The following is a 23738-nucleotide window of genomic DNA, read 5'->3' on the forward strand; positions in this document are numbered from 1 at the left end:
AAGGAGATAATGATAATGATGTTGATCGAGTGCGTGGGAAGTTCGATACTTTAAAATCAACATGAGAAGGACACTTAGTTTTTGGATCGGTACGTACTATGTACGCTGGTCGCTATTCTTGGAAAATGTAAGACGCAAAATGACTAAAGAGGGTCAGTGTACAATGAATAATAGCACAGCATATTTGGACACGTACTAAGATTGGTAGTTGCGACGTTAACGACGAGAAATCCTTGGTCGTGATTATTTTATTTTTCGTTTGCTGAAGTTGAGAGGGTTGGATGCAGGAAAAGCACGTTGAAAGAGATCTCCCCTTTTCGGATAGATCGAGCAAGATCTTAGGGTTGTTACTCAGTTGTCAATTGTTACTTAGAAGTTAATTAAACGGCAAGAATGACGTTGATTTGGAAACGGTTAAACACGACCATGATAGCATAAAAATGTATAAAAGCGTAAGATAGAGTTATTACAGTAGCTTAATGGATATAGATTACGCATATAAATTAGCAGAAGTCACTTGAGAAACATATCGCAATTTTGACTCACCCTATACGTTATCTACTTTCCCAAATGAATTTCTAAATAGAAATAGCCCAAATAGAGAAAATAAAAATGGAAGAATTTATCTGTTAATCTTCCCTCGGCTGCGCAATCGTAGATACTAAGCGATTTCTCTAGTCTATGTACAATGCATTTTACAATCTCCTTATCCTGTTTGATCCAAAAAGTCTAAATACATCGTGGAAACACGATTTACTCGGCTGATTCAGTACTCCGCAAACGGTTCAACGTCCCTCAAAGTTGTTTTCGTAGTCTCGACTTTATAATTTCAGCTCCCTGCATAATATTTGCCATGATACCGAGCAATCGCTGCAACAAGCTGGCGCAAGTCAACTTTCTACTCCCTTTTACTTTGATAGAAGCATTTCTATCCAAGCAAAGTTCTACACCACGCTGAGCGCGTTAATAATAACTGGTGGCACTTTAACAACCGCTGTTTCACTTAATAATACACTTCGGACGCTTGGAACGAGAACCTCCGAGTAAATATTTAAAAGTGGCGAAGCTTTAAGCATTGTCAAACACGTAAAGAAAGCCACGGTACCTCGAGTCCTTCATGCAGACGAGCAAGATGCGGAGGACGCCAAAATCCGTTGTCGCTCTCACCTGAAACGTAAAACGACAATTAGAGAAAATTCTGGCCTAAACTTAGCCGGTGAAACTTTGGTTTATTAGAGTTTCTGTTCGTGTCAATCAGGATCATCGTTGCGTAGAATATTCAATGGAATGGAACGCTTAAAAGAAACTTTCGGAGGAACGCCAATGATATCACGTTTGATCTTTTTAGTGTTGGATACTCCTGACTTGTCGGGCGCGAATAGTTGAGATATAATTTATTAAAACTACAAACAACCACTTTCTTCCAATTTTTGAATCCATATTATCCAAATGATGTTTGTATTACACAGCTGCCAAACAATTCGTAGAATTAACAGCCCGTTTCTTATTCTATAACCGATAACGTTACAGTGGCGTCACGTGAATATTAGCGTACAATCGTATAGCGTATAGTAAACAGTGTATAGTCTATAATTAGGTATTAATGAATATTAGCGTATAGTAACAGCGTACATTTACAAAAATATCATTTTCCGACTAACAACATAAGATTGAAATACCCGAATTTGCCGAATTTTTCTATAACTGCCAACAAAAGCCATATTCTATTAGTTTCTGACATAAATATCCGATAGTAACAAGCATAGCAATCGGATTGATCCGTATCCGCCGGATTCTCACGAAATTTTCAACGCCCCCTCGTTCTGCACGGCTACGCAAGAACAAAAACTCGACTCTGGACCTTCCGGAAGGTCGCGCAAAAAACCTTCCCTGAAACATTCAATCCGTCTACTCATTTCTAACAAGCAGTGACGTTATATCAAAGGGCTTCTTCTCGTTTCTAGACTCATCCTTCCTATAATTCGTTCTCTGGTCGAGGGTCGAGTCGGATCGAGAATCGCCGTTGCCTGGCAATTAGCAACTCCGTGCGCAACATCCGTGATCATTCGTCGACATTACAATTACTCACTCTAGTTGTAGCGGGCCACGTCGAGCAGACACCAGTCTTTACGCGTTTTATTCACGCTCTCATACGCGGGAATTCTCGACTCGATCGCGTCGGTCTCGCTAGGTACGCCATGCTTATTACCGCAATACCGTGACGCTGTTGAACTACATTTTCTATGTACTCCCTCGACTGATTCCTTTACTCCAGTTTTTTCCTGCTTCTACTCTCTGCGTTGCTCGATGGTCGAATGAAAAAAGAAGAGATCAATATCTTCGCGATGAGAAATTCCTTCTGAGAAAGTGGATTTTACGAGATTTCTGTCTCTTCAATTCGTTAAAAAAAAAAAAGAAAAAAGAATGTTCTTCACGTTGTTGGGTAGATTGTTCTTTATGCACTCGAGCCTACGAACTTTATTCGGCGTTGCGTAATTCTGAAAAGCGCCGTATTTCTTCTTTTGAGAATTGTCCTTGCAACGATCTTCGTGCTTTTCATTTACTTTCATTTTTACCTTCATATCTTACTACGTATTTTGTTATTTAGTATTCTGGGTTATTTATGGTATTTTTCGTTGATAACAATCAGGTAACAGAGGAATTTACAAAATTGCACGGCAATTAAGGAAATGATTTTAACGAGCTGCCTTCTACTCGCAGTTCTTTAATCCTGCGATATTAATATGCACGCTATAGAAGAGCGATTTTATAATTCGAATGTAGTACATTTTAACGTAGATAATTGGAAGCATAGTTTAGTGAAAAATAGGTCAATGGAATCTTACGAAGCGGGCGTACAGTGTTTTACAGTATTATCGCGATAAATCTTCTTATATAGTTTCACTGCCTACGTTTCTTATAAACTGCGTTCAAACTATACACCTTAAAAAAAATATATATTTATATATATTCTTGGAAAATCAAAATAAAAAATAAATCAAATTGACTTTATCGCCTTATCATAGCATAAATCAATTACTCGGATAGCTTTTATCCAATCGCCGATTCCAATCATCGAAAATACTCAATTGAAAAAAAAAATCGTTATCGCGCGTCTTCGAAAATCCATAATTATCCCAAATACCATGGAACCGTTCCAACTTCCATTTCCTTCAAAATTCCAACGTCAAACTCAGTGACACGATTGCTTGATTCTCGAGTGGAATGAGCGGATCGACAACCACGAAAGACAACCACAAAGGGAATTGAAAATAATCACAGAAATAGCGATGGTCTGAGCGCCATCCGCAACAGACGATGCCGATGCATCGCGTGTACGCGCTCCATGTTGGTGGTCCCCGAAGAATCTGCATCATGTCCAATGACATTCCTCGAATCACCAAAGAACAAGCTGGCCAGCATGAAGAATCGAGCGCGAACGACCTCGTGGCCGAAATGTGACTCACGTGTCTCGACGGCGCGTTGATTTACGATGGCCCTTTGTTTCGAATTAATGGACAGACCAATGGAGGCGCGATTTGCAATCCGCGGACTTTGTACGTGTAACGTTCCCCGAGAACTTATCGCGCACTTTCTGCAAATCTATCTCCCACGAATCGCAGAAGCTATCTACGACTAACTGAACCTCTCCTGCAATGTGCATCGATGTGAAAGATGCCGATGGAGGTGGAAGCACAACTTTTTCTTATGGAACAGAATTTCAATCTTCTTCTTTTTTTCTCTTTGCTTATTAAAAGAAGGATCGTATCGAATAAAAATGTTAAGCGTGTAAGCATAAAGGGAATCGTTGGAACCAAGTGTCGTAAGGTACGATCTGAGCGATAGAGGAACGTCGAAGAGTAAACGAGATGGTTTCCGGTAATTAAGTTGCTTAAATCGTTCATGGGAGAACAGTCGGAGGTGTTCGAACTGGGACGAATATATAAAGAATATATGAAACGGCTTATACTCGTATACATTAGAGGAAAATGCTTAAGAACCGTTCTAGAAACGCCTTAGAAAGAACGGTTTGGTAGCAGTTTATCGTCTCATCTACCTTTTTTGCGACGTGGATGAATCTTGAATAGAAATTCATATGGAAATTTTGCCAGTCTCTACGGAACGGGTATGATAATGCAAGTATAAATGCGAATAGAGTGAATATTAGTATGAATTTCGAGGTGAATATTACTGCATGTGTGCGAGCATCGTTGCAGAAGATCCGTTTATAACCTTGACACCGGTGAAAACTTACACGTGAGATACGAATGCAAGGCCACGTGACATGATCGACGATTTTCCAGGTACATTTGTATGCATCGTGCACTCTATCTAATTGCAATCGGGAATCGAAAATGTGGTAGAAGCATGAGGCAGAGCACATTAAAGCATTACGAAGCTCTCATCTAAAGTTGCTTTTACCAACTATTAAGACATCGGAATTGAAAATAACCGATATAATAAAAAAAGAAATGGGATGAAATATCGAATTATCGGAGATCCGCTAAATCGACAACGAATGAAAAAGACGGGACAGAAAAGAAGGGAAAAGGAAGAAACCACACCGATTCTTCAAAACCGAACTTCTCCCCTGATAGATGCGATTAATCTTGCAATGTGTCTGCACGCGTTCCGATCCTCGCAGTTGGTCACCGATTACTCGATCAATTAGCTCTGCAGGCCAACGATACGCTCGACGATTGCGAGCGAAGAAGATGTCGTCTCTCCCCAATCGGGTTCGCCTCAATTTCGTGGCAACTTAACGCTTGGTAGCCTAATGAGGCTCGTTTAACGTGGCCCAGGCGAAACATCTCCCACGATCGATGTTATAAATAACGATTTAGCGGAGATGAGGCACAGCCTCAAGCCGACGTACGTCACTTTTAATTAGCATCCATTACGTAACGTTTCAATTAAGCGGCGCTTTCCGAGCAGCATCGTCTTTTCTTCTCTCTCGCGTACATAATGGGATATCGCAAATGACGTTTATCGGCCACCAACGCACAAGAATAGCGAAGAAATATTAAATCAACGGGCCGTTAACGAGAATGGAAAACGTTGGAATCGGCTTCCATTGCCGGAGGATCAACGACCGTGTATGTACCTGTGTATAATTCCGTCGGCCAAGGAAGTTCCGCACGGCGTAACGATCATGTAACAGCCGATTATTTCACGGGGCAGTCGAGCAAAGACCGGCGAATTAATTGTTACGCGAGTACCACCAACTTCACGTCCCGTTCTCCTGCCAACATTTGCATACACCTGTATAATCGTTATCTGAACGTTTAGTGCTGCAAGACTTTTTTTTATAGACGAGACTCGTTCCCTTTTTTAAATACACCTTTACATTGAGGAGATCAAAGGGTTTTCTGTGTTGCGAAGATATATCGGCATAATGAGAAATCTTTGTTAGTCTTTTTCCTCTTTTGAGCATATCTTTTTGTGTTTTTATAATATATGAATCGACTAGGAGCCAGCATTGACCGATTTTATACGTCGAAACGTGGAGAAAAATGACGATATCACAAATATTATTCTCCGAAAATCCACTTTGAAATTTACTATTATTCGTGCGTGTTATTTTCTTGACAGATGTATCTAGGCAAATGGACTATTTCGGGTAATGAAACGAAGAAAAGACGAAGTTGATTAACTTGACTCCTGAGAGATTCGTATTATACGATCTTTCTTCGTATACGAGCTATATATTTGTCTCTATGGAAAAATGAAAATTGCTCGTCGTGGCGAAATTTCAAGTACGGCTGTGCGAGTAATTTAAAGTCAATGCACACAGACGGAATTAGATTTCAGCGCGGCATTTCATTACAGCTACTTCGTCGCAACGACAAAGTGTAAAACCTTCCGTCGCTCGAACAGACCTGCCTATTAACTTTATGACGCGATTGCGGTTAATTCGAAACGGCAAATTTCAATTTATTTAGAATTGTAGGTTGTACTATTTTCTCCCTTAATTGCTGATTCTATTTTTTCCTTCGGTGCGTGGAAACGATCAAACGTATACAAATATTCATAAGCACGTTCCGTTCGTTCTGAAATTGCAAGAGAACTTCTCGCGCGTGACTTTTGTGTCGTCGCTCTAATTCAAGCTGGTCTCGCCAGTTCATTTTAAGCCGCGTGTGCTCTGACAATTGTCATCGATCAAAAGTGAAAATATCAGCGCGTACATGCATATTAATCCCATAGTGGACACGACAAAAAGCAATGCATTAAATAGAGTGATCATTCCTTTGTTCCGGCAGTCTCTTACCCAAAACGTGGACAATCAAGCGTTTAGTTCGAGTCTGAATCTTAATGAATTTCATCGATCTAAGGTTTTTCTACGATATTACGCTCCAACGGCTTAAAAGTTTCATAATGAATCTAGAAAATCTAGAAAAGAATCGCTAGGAGGCAACGTATCTTCCAGCGGAGAAAGAAGAAAATTCCATAGAATTTTTCCTCGCCTAAGTGGAACAGTCGGACTTTTATCGATCTGATTCAAATCCGACCACGAAGACCGCCACGAGGAAGGCGCGCGAGTGTTTCTTCTTTCAAGAAGAACTAAAAACTCTTCGTTACACTCTCGTACCACGATTCAACGGGACGATCCATGGTTTTCTGATCATTCGCTATTTCGAGATGCCTTGAAATTGAATCTAACAAGGCAGGAAGAAAGCCAGGCGTCACTTTGCAGGAAGAACAGCGACCGTAAATTGCTCTCGGTAAACGATTAACGACAATCAGCGAGTCAAGGTGGCCAACCACATTGTAACAATCACATTGACTTCGTAGCAGATGTTATCTGATTAAACCAAAAAAAGGTATGACCCATGAAATTTCAAGTACGACCTCGTGCGATAGTCACGAGAGCGACCACGCGCTATGCGAATTCCACCAATGCGTCAGAATGTCAAACCGATTACACCAATTACAGCAGCCTGGCCGATCACCAAAAACCATGTGTAATAGGCTCAATAAATAACAAACTAAAATTTTGAGAAAAAGAAAAAAGTAAAAGATCCATACTGCTTATCCAAAGATCTCGCAAGATTCCATCTCGATCTTCGTTCAACTAACTCCGAACACTTTCAAACAGCTCTCACTTTACGAACGTTCCATCCAAATCCACTTTACTCCCACTTCAACCTCTCCAAACAACTTCAAACATTTCCAAACCTCTTAAAAGTTCCACTTGACGATGACATTGACGACGATCCAACAGGATCGTGAAACTAGTCTCTCAAACTAGCCACAGCCATGTCACCATAGCTGTTTGGGTTTTTAATTTATTTTTTAATCGTGTCACTCGAGCTGAAGAAAGCCAGATGAAGGCATATCGCGGATAGAAGACGCGCCTTACCTGGCTACCAGGTGGACAGCGAATCGGAGCCGCCGGGCAGGGTGCATTTACGAGGGTGCAAGCCTCAAGGAAGCGTCGGTAATCGGCATCGACGTGCCGCGGCGTCGGTCCGCGTCTTCGCGTGAGCACGAACGCGTCCTTACTGCCGCGGGGTTGGCCGGCTAAGCGATTCGTCGAGGAAGCGAGGGTACGAGTTGGTCACTCGGGAGGCGCTGGCGCGATGACCAGGCGTCGAGGGAACTTGATCGGCTATCAAGTGACTTGAACATCCAAAATTTAGCTGGATAGCACGGTGAGAGATTAAATTAATTTTAATTTTGTTATATGTAAAAAGAGAGGCTTCGTGGTTGTGGTTCTTGGAATTGAGACGTAATTTTACGAGTAGACTGCGGATTTTTACGCGTTTCTGAGAAATTTAAAGGTGCAACGATACATGGAATGCACATAATATGTAAATGTATATCTAGCAAATGTCTATTAGGTCGTCCGAAAAGTTTCTTTCGTTTTGTAAGGAAACAATGGATGCACAACATTTTCCATTTTATGTTATTTTATCGAATTACGTACGATCCATTTTATTCTATCAAAATAAAGATCACGACGTTCGACAGATTACTATTCATGTTTGTATAAAGACACGTCGTTGTAAAAGACGTGTCTGTAAAAGAAAGACACTTTTCCGACAACCTAATACTTTAGGTTCCATTTCTTTGACCGTATTGACACAAGAATATGAATTTGCATAAACATCCGCAGTCTATTTATGAGGATGAAATTTCGATACCTTTCGTACGGTTCTTCGGTACTGTACGTGACAGTATAGTGTCATAAACGCAATTGCGTTTGTCTTTGGATTAACGATGCAAGAAGAATGTAAGTTCGTAACGAAATTAAGAAAATACATCTGTATAGTATTGTCGTGCTATTCGACAATGTATATGCGTTGTTTTCTCAATAACATTTTGCTCGTTATAGTTATACTACGGTGATGAATGAACGGTTGTAAGAATAATTGGCTGGTTAGCAGTGGATCTTAGCATTTCGATACAGATATCTGTCCGTCGAGTAAAATCCTTATCTACTTTGAATCACTTCACTCGATCAAGTGTGCTCTACCTTTAGGATTGCAGAGAGAGGTGAACGTATTATGTATACTAATTTTAGCTTCTCGTAGGATCCTAAGAGGTTTGTTAAACGTATCGGTTAAAAGTATCAATGGTTCCTCAATTGTAGACAATAAAAGCAGCGTTTCTAGCGTTCTTCCTGTTGAATAAAAGAAAAAATGTACTTGAAGCTGTGTAGAGCGAAAGAGAAACAATAGGAAGTAGGATTGTTTCGAATTTTCTTACGTAATATCGATCGTCGAACAAACCGTAGTCTCTCCACCCACGCGCTGGATCGCGTACACCGCGAAAAGTGTTACAACACTTGTGCAGGATCGAATATATTGGTGAGGAACGCGTTATACGAGAGTATTCTATAACACGGTGAGGCAGGCGAGGCCGTTCATTCATTCATTTGGTCGAGCTAGGTCTGCTGGATCCAAATTATTGGAACATTAGCATGATTGAAGTAAGTTGGGCTCGGCCGGATCGCGTGATCGATTTTGTGCATGTGTCTTCTGCGACGCTTGAAAAGCCGCGGTTGCGTCAAATTAACGCCGCTGGAATTTACATCGAGATCAGATTTGACAAATCCGTTCGAAGTAGAAACTGATATTATAACGACGATAAATGAAAACTCGAGTCTTATCTGTGTAGAAATCAATGAACATTTAAATAAGAATATTTAACGTGAATAAAATTATAAAGATGAAACGAAACGATATCATAAGAGAAATTCGATCGGTTTCATTTTAAACACATTTTATTCGACTGTATATTTACAGTGTACATAATCATCGTCGCCACGTTACATACGGTACATCCGATTTCGAGTTAAATGGGTAACTGTTTACTACGGGATGTAATTCCGTGCAAGATTCAAAGCGATCAGTCCGTTTCAATGAAATCTCAGTCCATATCTGTACGTCTCGATCGTTGGCGTTAAATGCATAGTTAGCATTTTTATCCTTCGAAGGCTATCTTAGTCTTCCGGTCTTTTTCTTTATCAAAGTCCGAGGAATGCAACGAGGTAGTTGAGAAAATCCGAGATATCTCGTTATTCTTCCGACTGTTTTCCTATCGATACAGTACGCGGTGTTGTATCATCCGCGAAATGAATCCAAGCGAAACGTACGAGCTGATGCAAGCAACACGCGAACAACGGCGCAATCCTGAACAAGCGAGTCTTTGCTTTTTCGCCGACTCTTGCATCGGTACGTTCGTGTTGCAAAACTTTTGGCTTTTTTTATTTGATAACGTTTTATTGATTTGTTTACAGCTTTAAGTGGAAGCAGACGAAGAGGTTGAATTAGATAACTGCTTGTTTACTGCGCAGCGTATCGATAAAAATTTCTTCAGACGTTTTTATTCAAAAGAATTATTTGGCGAACTTAAATCGACCAGATCTTTTATCCAGTTTCCTAATTATTATAATCTTACGAATATTCGAAGCACTGGATTTTTTTTTTCTTTTTTAAATATTCTTCCTATAATAACGATATTCGTTGATTGCCTTCGTAGAGGGATGTTTCACCTGAGAAAAAATTGAAACCGACGGAAATATACTTGGCGACGTGTTCTCGATCGATATTTTCCATTGCTCTTTGAATATTCAGAACTTAAGCACCGATATACCGGTGACTCATGCACCCTCCTTAATTAATAGTCGTTAACTCAAAACGCGTTGCGTTTAACGAGTCACGATAAAAATCAATCGGCTTCGCAGAACGCGCGGATTTTCGTTCGAATTTCATCGCCTCTGAAGTTTCTGCATAGGTGAACAGCCTAAAAATATGCAATCTTTGCGAGATTTATTTTTCGTCTCGCTGTATCCTTACGTGTGTATAATAGATGGTTAGATCTGCGCGTAGATTTGCAACGTTTTAACGTGTTGTTCACGACACGATAGTTACTCCTAATAAATATTTTTTGAATGCACATCTTCGATCACTGCGTTATTCCACGTAACTTTCTATTCCATGCACGATAAATTTGTTGCGCAAATATTTCGTAAATCGAAAATTAGGGAAAAACGTTACTTCGCAATTGATCGTAACATTCGTGTTTTCCAACTGAACACAATATATTATTTCGATAAAATTCGTGAACCGCAAGACTAGCAATTTTACTTAACTCTTTCACTGGGAAAAATTATTAACATGTACAATCATTATTATAGTGGCCGTTAAATGTTTCTTCATAAAGCCACTTTGATTAGAATCTCCTTTCTTCATGGTAGTTATAGTCGCGATAATAATCAGTTTATCGATATACATAATAATTTATGAAAGTACGGTTTAAGGAACAATTTCGAAGAAATTCTTTTCATTGCCATTAGAATGCTAAAAACTTGTAGAGCGAGTAGAAGTTTACGTCGTTTCTCTTCTCATTTGTTGAACTATTCTTTTTTTTTTCTAGTTTTCATTGTTATACCTTTTCTTCTCTTTTTTTTTTTCTTTTTCTTTTTAAGAGATCGGTTGTAATTCGACCAAAGTACAGCGAGCTTGGACTAACATCGAAATCATGTAACGATCCACTTTACTTTAATTATATAACTGCAGTATTGTAATCGTCGTCTTCTCGCAGAGATTTTAGGCATTCTTTAAAATAAACGTGCAACGATACATACAACAGAAAGTAGATAATTATACTATGAAGTATTATGTTAGGCGAAACATTAAAGAAGTACTAAACATATTAGCTTCTTAACTTTGGTACCGTAATTACTCTTTAACACAGACGATAATCTCTGCGCGAAACAAATCTTTATTACGAAAACGTTTCCCTCACGATTTTTACGAATCCATCCTGCGTGAACGCGGCCCAACGAAGTTCATAAAACGTTTCACGAATACATGTTATAAGAATTAAAACGATCACAATGTTACGCATTAACGCTGTGAAATATTATCGTCGTTACAGTGTTTGTCGTATCAAATGAATTTTAAAATACCTCGTCTTGCAACGCGAAATATCCGCGTTATGTAGCTCTAATGATTGGAAGTATATAGTATGCACTAATGTACCGCACTATGGGTACAATGTTGCGACATTTTGATAACGAATTTTTGTTAAATATTGTCTCGTTTGAATACACGTGAACGCAATTCGTCCTATAATATTTAATCGCAGTAACAAGAATAAAAGTTTAGACATCTAATTTAGTCGGGCTACGTTTTCGATTTCGATCGATCTATACAAAACTGTAGAGAATCAAAGGAGAAAAAGTAAGTGACAGTATCCATTGCATCATCATTCGTAAAGCATTTCAGTATCGAATTTACTTAGATGAAAAAGAAAAAGAACCCTATTTGATTTTTAACTAGTTTAGAACTAAACTATACACGTACATAACTACAAAATAATTGGCTAATATAGCTTTTAAACAATAGCGTGTTCAGCAATGTTGCATGATTGCAATATTATGAAATTGGACTTTTATTCACAAGACAGAAATATTGCTGTATTGCTGTTACCTATACAAATTAAATAAATATAATTCTATATCTGCAGTGCTGTATAGAATGTTTTACCCTAAGCTACTGTTCTTGGTACAGCCTTAGTTTCACGTAGTTACAAAATATAATGCTCTGTTATCTTTAAAGGAACTCCCTGCTGAAATAGTAATAATTTGTTTGAAATATTTGCTGGAATACTTTACACTTTTGATCCCGTCTTATCGTAACTCCTTTGAAATCTCTTATGATCTTTCCTATATTTCTCGATCGTTAAATCTGCATTATCCGTGCTCGATAAGCTTAACGCGACAGGATCTAAACTCGCTGCAAGTTTTAAATAAGTTTCCTCCATTTCTTTAGTGATCTTGACTTCGTAATCAAAATCCACAGGATTTGCTTTCTTCGAAATTTTAGGCAAAACTTTTTCCTCTTCCGTTGGAACATCGAAAGATATTAAATCTTTCTCCTTTTCTATATCAGAGTTATTTACAGCCAATGAAAAATTATTTACATCGTTATTTAAATTTCCTTCTTCAAACTCTTGGACGTTCATCACTAAATCCTTGCATTTGTTTTCCAATGAATTCTCATATAGTTCTCGATTGTTTTCGATCGATTTGCACTTCGTGTGTGACTCGTCTAAATACGTTAACGAAAGACTTTTGTCCATTATATTTTCATTAGGCTTTAACTCCGTGTAATTTGGCTCAGAATTATCCATGTGAACTGAGGATTGAACCCATTCAGCTACTCTCTGCAGTTGGTTATTGTCATGTAACAACATAGGAGTACTTTCTTCGCTACTGGTTGAAATTGTTCTTTCAGATCCAGACCGAGACAATTTCTTCGAATGAACTAAAGCGGTATTTGGTTTATTATTTCCACTAGTGTATAATACAGTTTTATAATGTCCAGCATTATCTAAGAGAATATTCTTCGATCCAGGTGTTACTCTTACGAGACAATTCCTTGGACCAGTTATTCTGTTCTGAGTATTAGATTTCAAATTACTAACATTATGCAAACGCAGTCCAGTTAATTGAGCGACATCACTAGAGCTACTGGAAGGATCGGAAGTTGAAATTACAATACTATCGCTACTAAAACTTGGGCTAGTGGCTATTTCCACTTGTCCAGAATCATTCTGTTGTGTAACACTATCAATATTCTTGACTTCTATTAAAGTTAATTGCGTCGGATGATGAGTTTCTTGAGCTGATCTATCATTTTTCCAGATCCTATCGTTAATTATATCGATCTCCATATCACTGTTAACTTTGTCCTTACTTTCTTTCGTCTTATTCTGTGACTTCAATTTCGTCCACTCGTTTTTCCATAGTCTATCGTTAATAATATCAATCTGACTCGGTTCTTTTCTATCAAAGTAGTTTTTACAATTTTCAGGAACTATGTGACTACAACTAGAAGATTCCTTGTCCAATTTATTCCAAGAATTCGAACTGAATTTGCCATCGATTTGTAACTCATATTTTTTATTCAGTTTCGTTTGCTTTCCTTTATCAATATTTATTTTGCCATTAACGCATGTATCGCCTGTTTTGAGAGTTATCATCTGTTTAATCGTGTTCTCGTTCTGATTTTGGAATACACTTTGGTGTTGCGCATCACTACGGCGTATTGAATTTTTCTTATTAAAATTAACTTTCATATTAACATTTACACGACCATCTTCCTTTAAACTGTCTATAATTTTAGCATTCCTACTCAAAAACTTGTCTCTTGTGGATAGCTGTTGGTGATTACTAATCTTTGTACAATTGTTTTGATAGTGTACTTTACTACTAACGCTTTCATTTCCTTCGTGGTAAACTACATGCACCAAAGAGTTTTGACTGCCTTTATTTTGGCAACCTTTGTCGATATTTTTCAAATTATCAGAGTGTTTCTCTATATTTTGTGCATACTTCATTGTACATTCATTACAAGAAAAAACATTTGGCATATTGGTTTGAGTTTCAGCATCAACCATTAAAATACTTCTGTGACAAGTACATGTGTCACAATGTTTGCCAAATACTCTCTCTTTCTCCCGATCTTCTAAAACTTTTGCCATTATTGCTGCCGAGACGACATCCACCGGTGGCTTGGATTCATCTGTATCATCATCGCTATTGTTTTCAACTACAGGCTTAGTTACATTATATACCATTGCTGTTGGAGGAAACGTTGAAATTGGTACTGTAATACTTTTCATGTCAGCAGGTGTAGTATCATTGGAATGTTTCTTTTGTGCAATATATGTCCTAACTTTGGCTTGTACCTCAGAGGGCAGCTGAAATAAATTGATTTTTAAGTATTTTTTTCATACTGCAAATTAATTATTTCACAGTGTACTAAGTATAACTTACAGAATCATATTTTTGTCCAACAAAATTAGAAGGCTTACACTGAAGAAGTTGTATTGCCAAATTTACATCATTCCGATATTTTTCCTAAAATAAAATATTATTTACAGCAGCTTTATTCATAATACATCCTAAAGAAACCATCAAAATTTTGTACATAAAACATACATTATCTTGGGTTAAACGATGTATTGTATAATTTGCATCGGCTAATCTATGAGATAAAGTTGCAATATCCTTGGTAAATGCACTTTTCTCTGTTTCACATTTATCTACAATCCTTAATAATTTATCCTCAAGATTTTGATTTACTTTCTGAACACGTTTGTGAGCTTCATGTAATCTTGAATACTTCTCTTGCCAAATTAAAAGCTCCTCCTTCATGGAGGCTAGTTCTCCATTTGGAAACTTATCAGCTTCGTTTAAGAATTGTGTCTCCATTGTTACAATGTGATTATCTTTTTCCACTAAACGTTGGCGTAAATTTTCTATTTCTACATGTAAATGCATTTCTCCATGTTGCTGATCATTTTGATCGCAGCTCACACATTTGCACCCACATTCCTGAAATGCATAATTATCAAAAATAATGTTCACATATGGTACTTAACAATACTATTATAAAAAAGAGATTAAAGGTCAATTAAGTATACTTGAGTACTAACTACACGTAAGTATTAAAAATTTATTTTTTCCTAACTGTAATTATGTTATTAGTTATTATTTGTTTGATTAAAATCAATACTGATAAAAATTTTAAGATTTGATAATTTGATCATACGGTTTTATCCAAATATTAATTATTATTACATATGTGTAATACCTAGTTCCTATTAACATACATACCTTACATTTTTCAGCCATCATGTAATGTACAAATTATATTTAAAACACTGAAAAAATATTTATGAATAGCGAGACTTCGAAATTGGAGCCTCATAACCCTGTCGTTCAATCCGAACAGAAATATGGATAGTTTGTACACGTTCCAACGTAATTTATTTTCCTATAACATAGTCTACTACTATGGCAAACTATGTGATAAGAGTCGTTTTTATGAAATAGCTAATGTTTAATAAAATATCGTTGCGATTAGCTTCGAAATGACAGATTGCAAAGTTCTCTGTCGTCTGCCACACATCTGACACATCGAAGCAATTCAATCGTCAACTTCAAGTAACTGAATTACAGATGTTTTTAATTGCCTTTACGGCGCTACTACATTACTTTCACTACTTTTTATAATGTATCATTAATTTATTTGGAGAAAAAAAAACAATCGAATGAAAAGGAAAATTCAAAGAGAAATTTGCAATAATGAAAATCGTACTTAACAAACTACTTATGAATAACCAATAGAACAACTCAGAAAACATACACATTTCTTATTGGATGCCAAGATATAGCCATCTTATCTATTGAATAAACGCGGAAAACTGATAGAGATTAATGCAATTTTTGAAACAGTAGATTTTTGCCTATACCTGAAATGTATACGTTGGAAATATTAATAAAATGGATTTTGAAGAATAAGAGACATTTAATTTGCAGAAATATTTATTAAGTGTTTATTATATCTCATATATAATGTTTGTAATCATACAAATGTTAATGATAATAATATAACAATATGTTTCGTATAATATTCGAAAAAATAAGAGACGTTACAAAATATTATTTTCTCATTTACAAAAAAATGCATCGTGTAATTTTAAATCGACATTAAACGAAAACCAAAAATTAATAAAGACGAAATGAAAACAATTTCTATTTCATTATATCCGAAAAGGCAACATATTACCTATAAAATAATAGGGTAAAAATTAATTTGTAATTAATAATACGGTTTTATTATGATTCTTTATGTTTTTCCAGTGCAGATACGAATCTTCCTAGAATATTTTGAAATTTCATTCATTATTGTTTAATAATTCTAGAAATTTTGATTGTAATGGTAAAAGTAAAGAGGTTGTACAATCAATGATGTATAAATAGTTTGCTTGAATGTCTAATATAGTTTTTATTAGATAACACGAAACAAAATATTGAACAGATATATATATTTAAAGTTATGAAAAAATGCGAAGATCAATGTGGTTGTAGAACAGGATTATAATTATCATTGCATAATTATGCAAGAAGTAGATTTATAACATATGACACAGCAGTGATAGAATATATGCATATGTTTATATAGTGCCTTACCCTACAATCGAAATGATCCAAACATTAAAGCCTAATATCAAACCTGTTTTCCTTCTTGGATACATTGTTTCTACACGATTGTAAAGTACAGTCTCATAGACGATAATAGAATGTACAATAATGAAATGTTAAAATTTTTCTCTAGGTATTGAATATACAAAAAAAAAGTACTTCAAATTGAAATCTTCGATTTTTTCTTTAATATTGTGTAAATTTCTTTTGTTTTTTTTTTAACAATCTGAAGAACTTCAATTTTTTACGCCAAAGCACTATATTCACTTGTCAATGTTAATGCCTAGCTATAATGTATGTACTTAAGAAGATACAGATATAAAAGAATTTTTTATATAAAAGGGAATATTTTTTTGCCTAAAATCTTTTTAATTCTTTTTCTTCTCAAGAATGCAAATGTACATTAATACTACGTATTTTATCACATGTTAGTTGAATATAGATTTTTTTTATCAAAAAATTGTTTCTGAATATTTTCTATTATTTGAATATGTTTATTGTATGGAGCATAAAGTGTATCTTTTCTTTTTTTTTTTTTTAATATATGAACACAATTAAAAAGTTTGGAACATTTCAAATGTTGAGCATCATATATATTAATAAAAGAATATGTCCGAATGCAACATTGCTTAACTCTACATATACATTATAATATCTATATAGAATTTTTATACCTTTCATAACAACAAAATGACTCTTCTGAATAAGTTTTAACAAATTGAACACAAGAATCACCTACAATACAGCAAATTTCATGCATATATTAAACAATGCTAAATGTTGAACATGAAAGTTGCAAAATTTATACTACATATTTGATTAAAATTCCTTAACACAGTCTGCTCAATAATATTTATGTTGTATCCGGTTTTATCTTTAGAAATTTATCTAAGGGCACTAAGTGTATCTAGCAACAATATTCAAATTTGTGTCATCAAATATTATGTAATGGATAATAATACCTATCCTATCCGATTTAAATTTTTCAGATTTCCGCCAATTTTGTGTTTTAGAATATTAAAGAAAAGTTCATAAAATGATTTAACCATATAAATTAATAATATACTAATAAAATACACTACACACTGCATTTTACATACAATGTTAATTCACTCATAAAAGTAATTCTCACATTAAAATTGCATAAATAAAGTGAAAGTTACCTTTATGAATAATTCTATGTTACAACATAAACTGAACAAAATTGCATACTTTAAATATGTATGATTAAAACGTTCGCGTATGTGTGAAAGGTTCAAAAACCAAACACTAGTGGTGTTTAAATATAAAAATTAAAGAATATTATTTTGTTACATCTATAAACATAGTAATATGTACATTTACACAAATGTATCTGAATGAAACAATTGTAGGTAAACAGCAAGATGCAAGAATAGTAAACTATTGTAACACTCAAAATACTGTATGAAGTAATAATTAGGAGGCTTATTTATTTGATTTGGTTTTTGAGTCCTTCATACATAGATAATTCCCAAATAAGAATCAAACATATATTTATGTTGTTAACAAAGCAAGAGCATAAATTACTATGATATTATCAATTGTCTACAATATACAAGAATTGAATTGAATGTACACATTTGCATTAGTATGATAGAATTAAAGTTTCAACTGTGATAAGCTATAGATCTACTAACATCAATGATGTATATTCTTAAATGCTAAGTTTTAGTAGTTTTACTTAAAAGCAATAAGCTCAATATATTTTCATGTAGCATGAAGAGCATGATTAAAATAAATCATCATTTTTGTAACGTTAATTATGAAATTCATGCACTTGTTAATAATCTTCTAACATAAACGATTATTAATAGAATCTCTACTGGAGGCAGTATGTATTACATAACAGGTATGATGTGCCTTTAAAGCGAAAATATACTAAATTTCTTTGCACCACAGACCTGCAAATTCAGAAGCTACATTGTTTCTCTCTATTCGTTAACACAATATAATAATATACAGTAAAAGTTGATTTGAACTCGTCAAACGTCATTCTCAAATCAGTGTTACTAGAATTTCAAAGCTTACGTGGTTTGTCAATATTGTTATAGAGTATTACTATCTTAACAAGTTGATAGATCATATTATCTAAATTCTCTATTTTATCTTCGCTATAACAATACTGAAAAATAAGGCGAACTTTGAAGCTCCAGTTATCGTGAATACACTACATATATACACATGATAGAAAAGAATTTCCTTCGAAACTCTTTATCTCTGTTATATGACAGAATTTCAAACATGAAATGTTATTTAATGAACTGAGATCGCCTATATAAGGCATTAAAATTTATTACATATAATTTAAAGAAGAATTGTATTCAATTTAAGAAATTCACTTAAAATCAATACTGCTTCCTCTCGAAATACCTATGATCTATCTCCTACTAAATCCTTTCTCCGAGGATTAATCAGAAAGAGTGTCACAAGTGATATGACATTTATCTTTTTTATGTCTTACACATCAATGACTTAATTCATTCTAATTAAATTCTGACTAATCTAATATTTTACAAGCAACCTTGCATCCGGAATTAAACATCTATCATTCAATTAATTATTTATGTATAACATGTAATAATGCAACATTTCTCATCATAAAAAATCGTAAGCCTTAGTCGTAATTCGAACAAGGTCATTTGTAATTACAGAATGGATAATTCTCGTCACTGAAATGTTAATAAACCTGTTCCTAATACAAAGACGTTCATATTGAAATGTAAATAATAGTCTTAATAATAACAATATATTTTTAGAATTGCTATAAATGTCATGTAGTTTTACATCAAAACATAAAATTTTTTAATTGGTAAAAAAATGTTGTGATCTTATTTATAAAAAGGAACAGATTTCTTAACTACTTTCATAAGGAGGGATTCTTTATACTTTAAGAGCAGCTTTGGGAGACCAATGATGGAACCGGCTAGGTCCTGTAGGGTAGGATGGTGGATGAATCCATTTGTTTCCTCTGTGACCCATAAAAGGAGGTGGAGATGGACCACCCAAAAAATGAGGAGGCATAATATTATACCATGGTTGACTTATTGGATGAGGACCATAGCCCATACTGAAGGAGTGACCAAACCAGGAACGGTTTCTATTTAGGTGCAATCTCGGACTGTTTAGATTGCGTTTCCTACCTGTACCATTATTGCTATGCTGTTGATTTTGATTAGCAGAGCTTAGTGGTTTTGATTTTTGTTGCTGATCTGTATTACTAGTCAAAGGGGATTTCTGTAAGACATAAAAATATATTATTTCTTACTTAATTTTTTTTAATTACTTTTCTTATCTCTTATTATTAAGAGAAAATAAATATAGACATGTACATAGCAACATATATTAACCTGTATCTTAGTCGGCCCCTCAGATTGTTTATTTTCCTTTTCTAATCCTTCATTTCCTTGAAAAATTGGTACAGTATTTTCCTTATCGTCAAATGAAGCCAATGTACAATATGACCCTTTGCTCTCTCCAAATCGGCAGCAAACTTCATTGGGATCAACCCAAAGCGTTAATTCTACTGGTAATGATAGATCTTCATATTTTACTCCAGCTGCATTGGCAGCACTCTCTAAAGTTGCATCCCTCCGATTATGACCATTTACACGAATACAACGATAACCTTGGCCTTTGAATGGCTTGTCAGGAAACCAATGATTTTTAAAACGTTCCGTCAGCAGTTCTACCAAACGTCGTTTAAAACATTCCAATTGATCAGGACTAAATTTTTCGTTTTTTTCTATCAGCTGTACTAAGAATAGTACTGCTGCAGTAATTTCGTTGCGCATGTTGTCTCTGTCGTGTACCAAGTTTATAATTTGCAGATGAAATTCTCCTTTGATGCTGTGATACAATATTCTTGAAAACTAAAGTATCATTTGCTGAAGCTGATGTGGAGCACATAGAGCCCTTCTGCACCGCAGCAATGCCTAAATTTTGTATGATCTATGATGTTTTTCTTTTATTTTTGTTTGGAAAACAGCTTTTGCTAAGCTATTTTACTGTTACTTTCACATGCGCAGTTTATTCCAATTATCTTTTATTATTCCTACCTGAAATTATATAAAAGATTATTAGTAATAAATCATTCAAAAGTTCAATGTTTTATAAGTTTATATCCACTAATATTCTATAAAACTAAGCTCACATATGTGTCTATAAGAATCTCGTTTGTTTGTTTTTCTAATGGCCAAATGGGAAAAAACGTTTAAACAAGTAAATTTTGATTATATTAAGTACACATGACTTGTTACATTATATTATAGATATGTATATCAACACACAAAACGACTGATTTCGTTTCACAGTAGAACTACACAACAATATGTTATGGGTATTAATTAGGTTATAAACCATAATAACTCAGGTTAGGAAAATCATTTAAAGAAACAATATTGACGAATTACACTGCAATCACGACGATTAATAATCAGAAACAAGGCAAACGGCACCATTGTAAAGTACATCAAATTTGAAAAAACGATTGTTTCGAAATAATGAGCACAACGAATTATGCCAGCTCATTCTTGTCGTACCAGGTCGTGCCGTGAGCGATTGTTCCTGAAATATCACAACTCACAGTCTTGGTGATTATTTATTTATCATAATATTTTACTGCTGCCGCGTATACTTTCGTTTGATATACATAAAGATTTAGTACTAATATTAAATTGACCTCTTACAATTCAGTGATGAAAATTCCGTGTTTCTGGTGAAACTACTACGTCTTCACTCTCTTTAAATAAACGTACTCGACCCAACACGTGTTACGTTGCATCAATGTCCATGAAGTATGTAAAAAAATATAGACCTTCGACAGTTGCTCCTATTCGTAATATTACAGAGATAGAAAAATAATTTTAAAATCATCAGATTATAACTTACACTCTTAATATAAGATTCTAAGACAAGATTCTATATGTTTTGAAAGAAATTTAATTTATATAAAAAGTGATTTGTCTTCATTAATTCGTGTATAGATTTGGGATGGTTAATTTCAGTTCTTAAAGATTTTTCATACAGAAACTAGAAACCTAAACGAAATTTATTAAAGTTTTAAGAGTTTTAAGCTTTTATTATTAATAGTGAATGTAAAAAGTGACAAAAATGTTAGTCAAATGAAAAAAATTTTAAAACATTCTTAAATCTATCAAAATTCAATTCGTAGCTTACTTCTCAACTCAGCCTACCAGGATAAGTAATCTGTTACTCATAAGTTGTTACTCACGCGTTACTCATAATAAAATTTCGTATTTATACACGTATTGCTATCAAGATGGCCGATATAAATAGAAGTCTTCCAAACATTTTAATAACAGGTAAATTTAATAACCACTGTTTTTCTAAAATAAGTAAATACAATAGCTGCTTCTGAATTTGTTCATTCAGAAATTAAATAAAATGAAATAACAAACTCTTCGTATATAGGTACACCTGGGGTAGGAAAAAGTTTACTGTCTCGTATTTTATGTCGGAAAACTGGATTAACTTGCATTGAGGTTAGCGATTTTGCTATTGAAAAAGGCTGCCTGGAAGAATATGATGAAGTATATGAGTGTCCTGTTTTAGACGAGGAAAAGGTAATTTATAAAAGAAATTCTAATTAAATATTTATGAATACTATATTTTTCAATCGCAGTTATTGGATGAAATGGAAGACCTTATGTGTAAAGGTGGAATGGTAGTTGATTATCATGGGTGCGACTTTTTCCCTCAAGACTGGTTTGACATTGTTTTTGTGTTAAGAACAGACAATACTATTTTGTATGATCGCTTAAAGGAAAGGGGTTATACAGGAAAGAAGTTGGAAGATAATATACAGTGTGAAATATTTCAAATTATTCTTGAACAGGCGACGACAACGTTTGAGAAAGAAATAGTTCACGAACTGACAAGTGATGATATAAATCAACTAACAGACAATGTAAATAGAATATGTCAATGGATCGAACAGTGGAAATTGGATAATAAAGAAGAATAATTTAACTCTATAAGTCTTGTTATTTTATTTTTTTATACAATAGTGCCTTTATTTTACTATTTTAACACATATTGTTTTACAAGGTTACAGAATAATACTGTTTAGTACAAAAACAATAAACAGACGAAAATAATGTAATATTATTCATATATTAATAAATAAAGATTTAAATATATAATAAAATGTTTATATTTATAAACAATAAATACATTACAACATACTTTTCACATTAACAATATACATTTATACATAAAAATTAATCTATGTTATATTACAAATGTTTCATATGATACTAAAAATTATGTTCATTCTATTATACCTAGATCATGCTTTAATTTTCTTAATTTAGTATTTATACTATCATAATATTTCATTCGTATAAGAAGACATTCTGCCTTTTTGATATTTTCCTGTCGAAATGCATCTGCTACTTCCCTATATGAAAAATGTGCTCATTAATTAGTTTGAAAATAATGGATTCATTTTTCAGTGAAAAAAATATTACTTTGTTAAATTATTTAGCATAGTTTCATTCTCTTGTACTAGCTTCTTTATTTTCTCTACGTCATCTCCAACATCTTCTATTTCTTCATTTTTCTCCATGATTTCCATTAAAAATTCTGCATTCACATTGTCTGTTTCTTCCGATATTGTTATGTTATTTAATTTTAACATGTATAATCCTCTTTTTAGTGGATGTATTAATGTGCTATAAGCATTATTCACTAGCGATGATAGGGTTTCAGAAAATTGCTTTTCTTTCTGTAAAAAAAAAAATATATTTTGAGATAAATATATTAGTATGTCTATTATAATCAGCAATGCACTCACCTCAGATTTGGTACCAAATTTATCAGGATGTAGCAGTTTCTGGAGCTCCTTATACTTTTTTTGAATTTCCGTAACTTTAACATCATAACTTTTCGGGACTCCTATTATATCGAAATAAGTTAAATTTTCAGGTGGTTCTTGTAATACCTTACATTTGGAGCAAAACAAGTCAGATTTATATACAAAATTGCAGTTCCAACATTTTGACAGACTATTACTTGAATATTGTAATATGTTTGTTAACGTTGAAGGAGAGATGTAATTTTTATCTACATAATACAAATGTAGATTTTGTTGCTGTTGTATAAGATTTAGATACAAGACGTTATACTTTTTTATAAAATTAAAAAAAGATTTTCTGAAGTACATAATTTCGGTATAAGGTTATCATAACTTTGT

At 34.3% G+C, this 23738-nt stretch overlaps 5 protein-coding genes across 11 annotated transcripts in view; 1 reads left to right on the forward strand and 4 right to left on the reverse strand.

Moving 5' to 3' along the window:
- Nucleotides 1–9014, reverse strand: part of LOC122571306 (protein stum) — a 34668-nt gene extending 25654 nt beyond the window's left edge. Inside the window, exons 1-4 of one of the 2 annotated variants that reach the window (XM_043734891.1) lie at nt 8710–9014; nt 8477–8623; nt 7361–7640; nt 1106–1167 (exon numbers count right to left, since the gene is read on the reverse strand). The gene's annotated coding sequence lies outside the window, so the exon portion shown is untranslated. Of the gene's footprint in view, nt 1–1105; nt 1168–7360; nt 7641–8476 lie in introns of both variants that reach the window. The other variant, XM_043734897.1, reaches the window with a different exon arrangement.
- A 194-nt stretch (nt 9015–9208) lies between these two features.
- On the reverse strand, nt 9209–15738 carry LOC122571311. The gene is made up of 4 exons (XM_043734911.1): nt 15134–15738; nt 14456–14851; nt 14291–14374; nt 9209–14214 (listed from the first exon to the last, which is right to left on the reverse strand). Exons 1-4 carry the CDS (start codon nt 15152–15154, stop codon nt 12121–12123), a joined length of 2595 nt encoding a protein of 864 aa, XP_043590846.1. The 5' UTR covers nt 15155–15738; the 3' UTR covers nt 9209–12120.
- A 549-nt stretch (nt 15739–16287) lies between these two features.
- Nucleotides 16288–21343, reverse strand: LOC122571328 (maternal B9.15 protein-like). Of its 5 annotated transcripts, none has more exons than XM_043734942.1 (3): nt 21211–21343; nt 19873–20580; nt 16288–19759 (listed from the first exon to the last, which is right to left on the reverse strand). In XM_043734942.1, the coding sequence occupies exons 2-3, from the start codon at nt 20314–20316 to the stop codon at nt 19406–19408; spliced, it is 798 nt and encodes a 265-aa protein (XP_043590877.1). In that variant the 5' UTR covers nt 20317–20580; nt 21211–21343; the 3' UTR covers nt 16288–19405. The 5 variants fall into 5 exon arrangements, with proteins under 5 accessions (XP_043590877.1, XP_043590903.1, XP_043590893.1 ...); XM_043734968.1 differs by having other exon boundaries at nt 21204–21301; XM_043734958.1 differs by lacking the exon at nt 21211–21343 and adding an exon at nt 21064–21196.
- On the forward strand, nt 21241–22518 carry LOC122571365 (adenylate kinase isoenzyme 6). Of its 2 annotated transcripts, XM_043735022.1 has the most exons (4): nt 21241–21318; nt 21696–21846; nt 21956–22107; nt 22167–22518. In XM_043735022.1, the coding sequence occupies exons 2-4, from the start codon at nt 21804–21806 to the stop codon at nt 22506–22508; spliced, it is 537 nt and encodes a 178-aa protein (XP_043590957.1). In that variant the 5' UTR covers nt 21241–21318; nt 21696–21803; the 3' UTR covers nt 22509–22518. The 2 variants fall into 2 exon arrangements, with proteins under 2 accessions (XP_043590957.1, XP_043590948.1); XM_043735013.1 differs by lacking the exon at nt 21241–21318 and having other exon boundaries at nt 21444–21846.
- A 161-nt stretch (nt 22519–22679) lies between these two features.
- Nucleotides 22680–23724, reverse strand: LOC122571348 (iron-sulfur cluster co-chaperone protein HscB). Its single transcript, XM_043734981.1, has 3 exons — nt 23340–23724; nt 23014–23270; nt 22680–22943 (listed from the first exon to the last, which is right to left on the reverse strand). The coding sequence occupies exons 1-3, from the start codon at nt 23706–23708 to the stop codon at nt 22814–22816; spliced, it is 756 nt and encodes a 251-aa protein (XP_043590916.1). The 5' UTR covers nt 23709–23724; the 3' UTR covers nt 22680–22813.
- Nucleotides 23725–23738: the final 14 nt, after the last annotated feature.

Source organism: Bombus pyrosoma, linkage group LG1 (genome assembly GCF_014825855.1).
Source record: "Bombus pyrosoma isolate SC7728 linkage group LG1, ASM1482585v1, whole genome shotgun sequence".
NCBI classification, from domain to species: domain Eukaryota; kingdom Metazoa; phylum Arthropoda; class Insecta; order Hymenoptera; family Apidae; genus Bombus; species Bombus pyrosoma.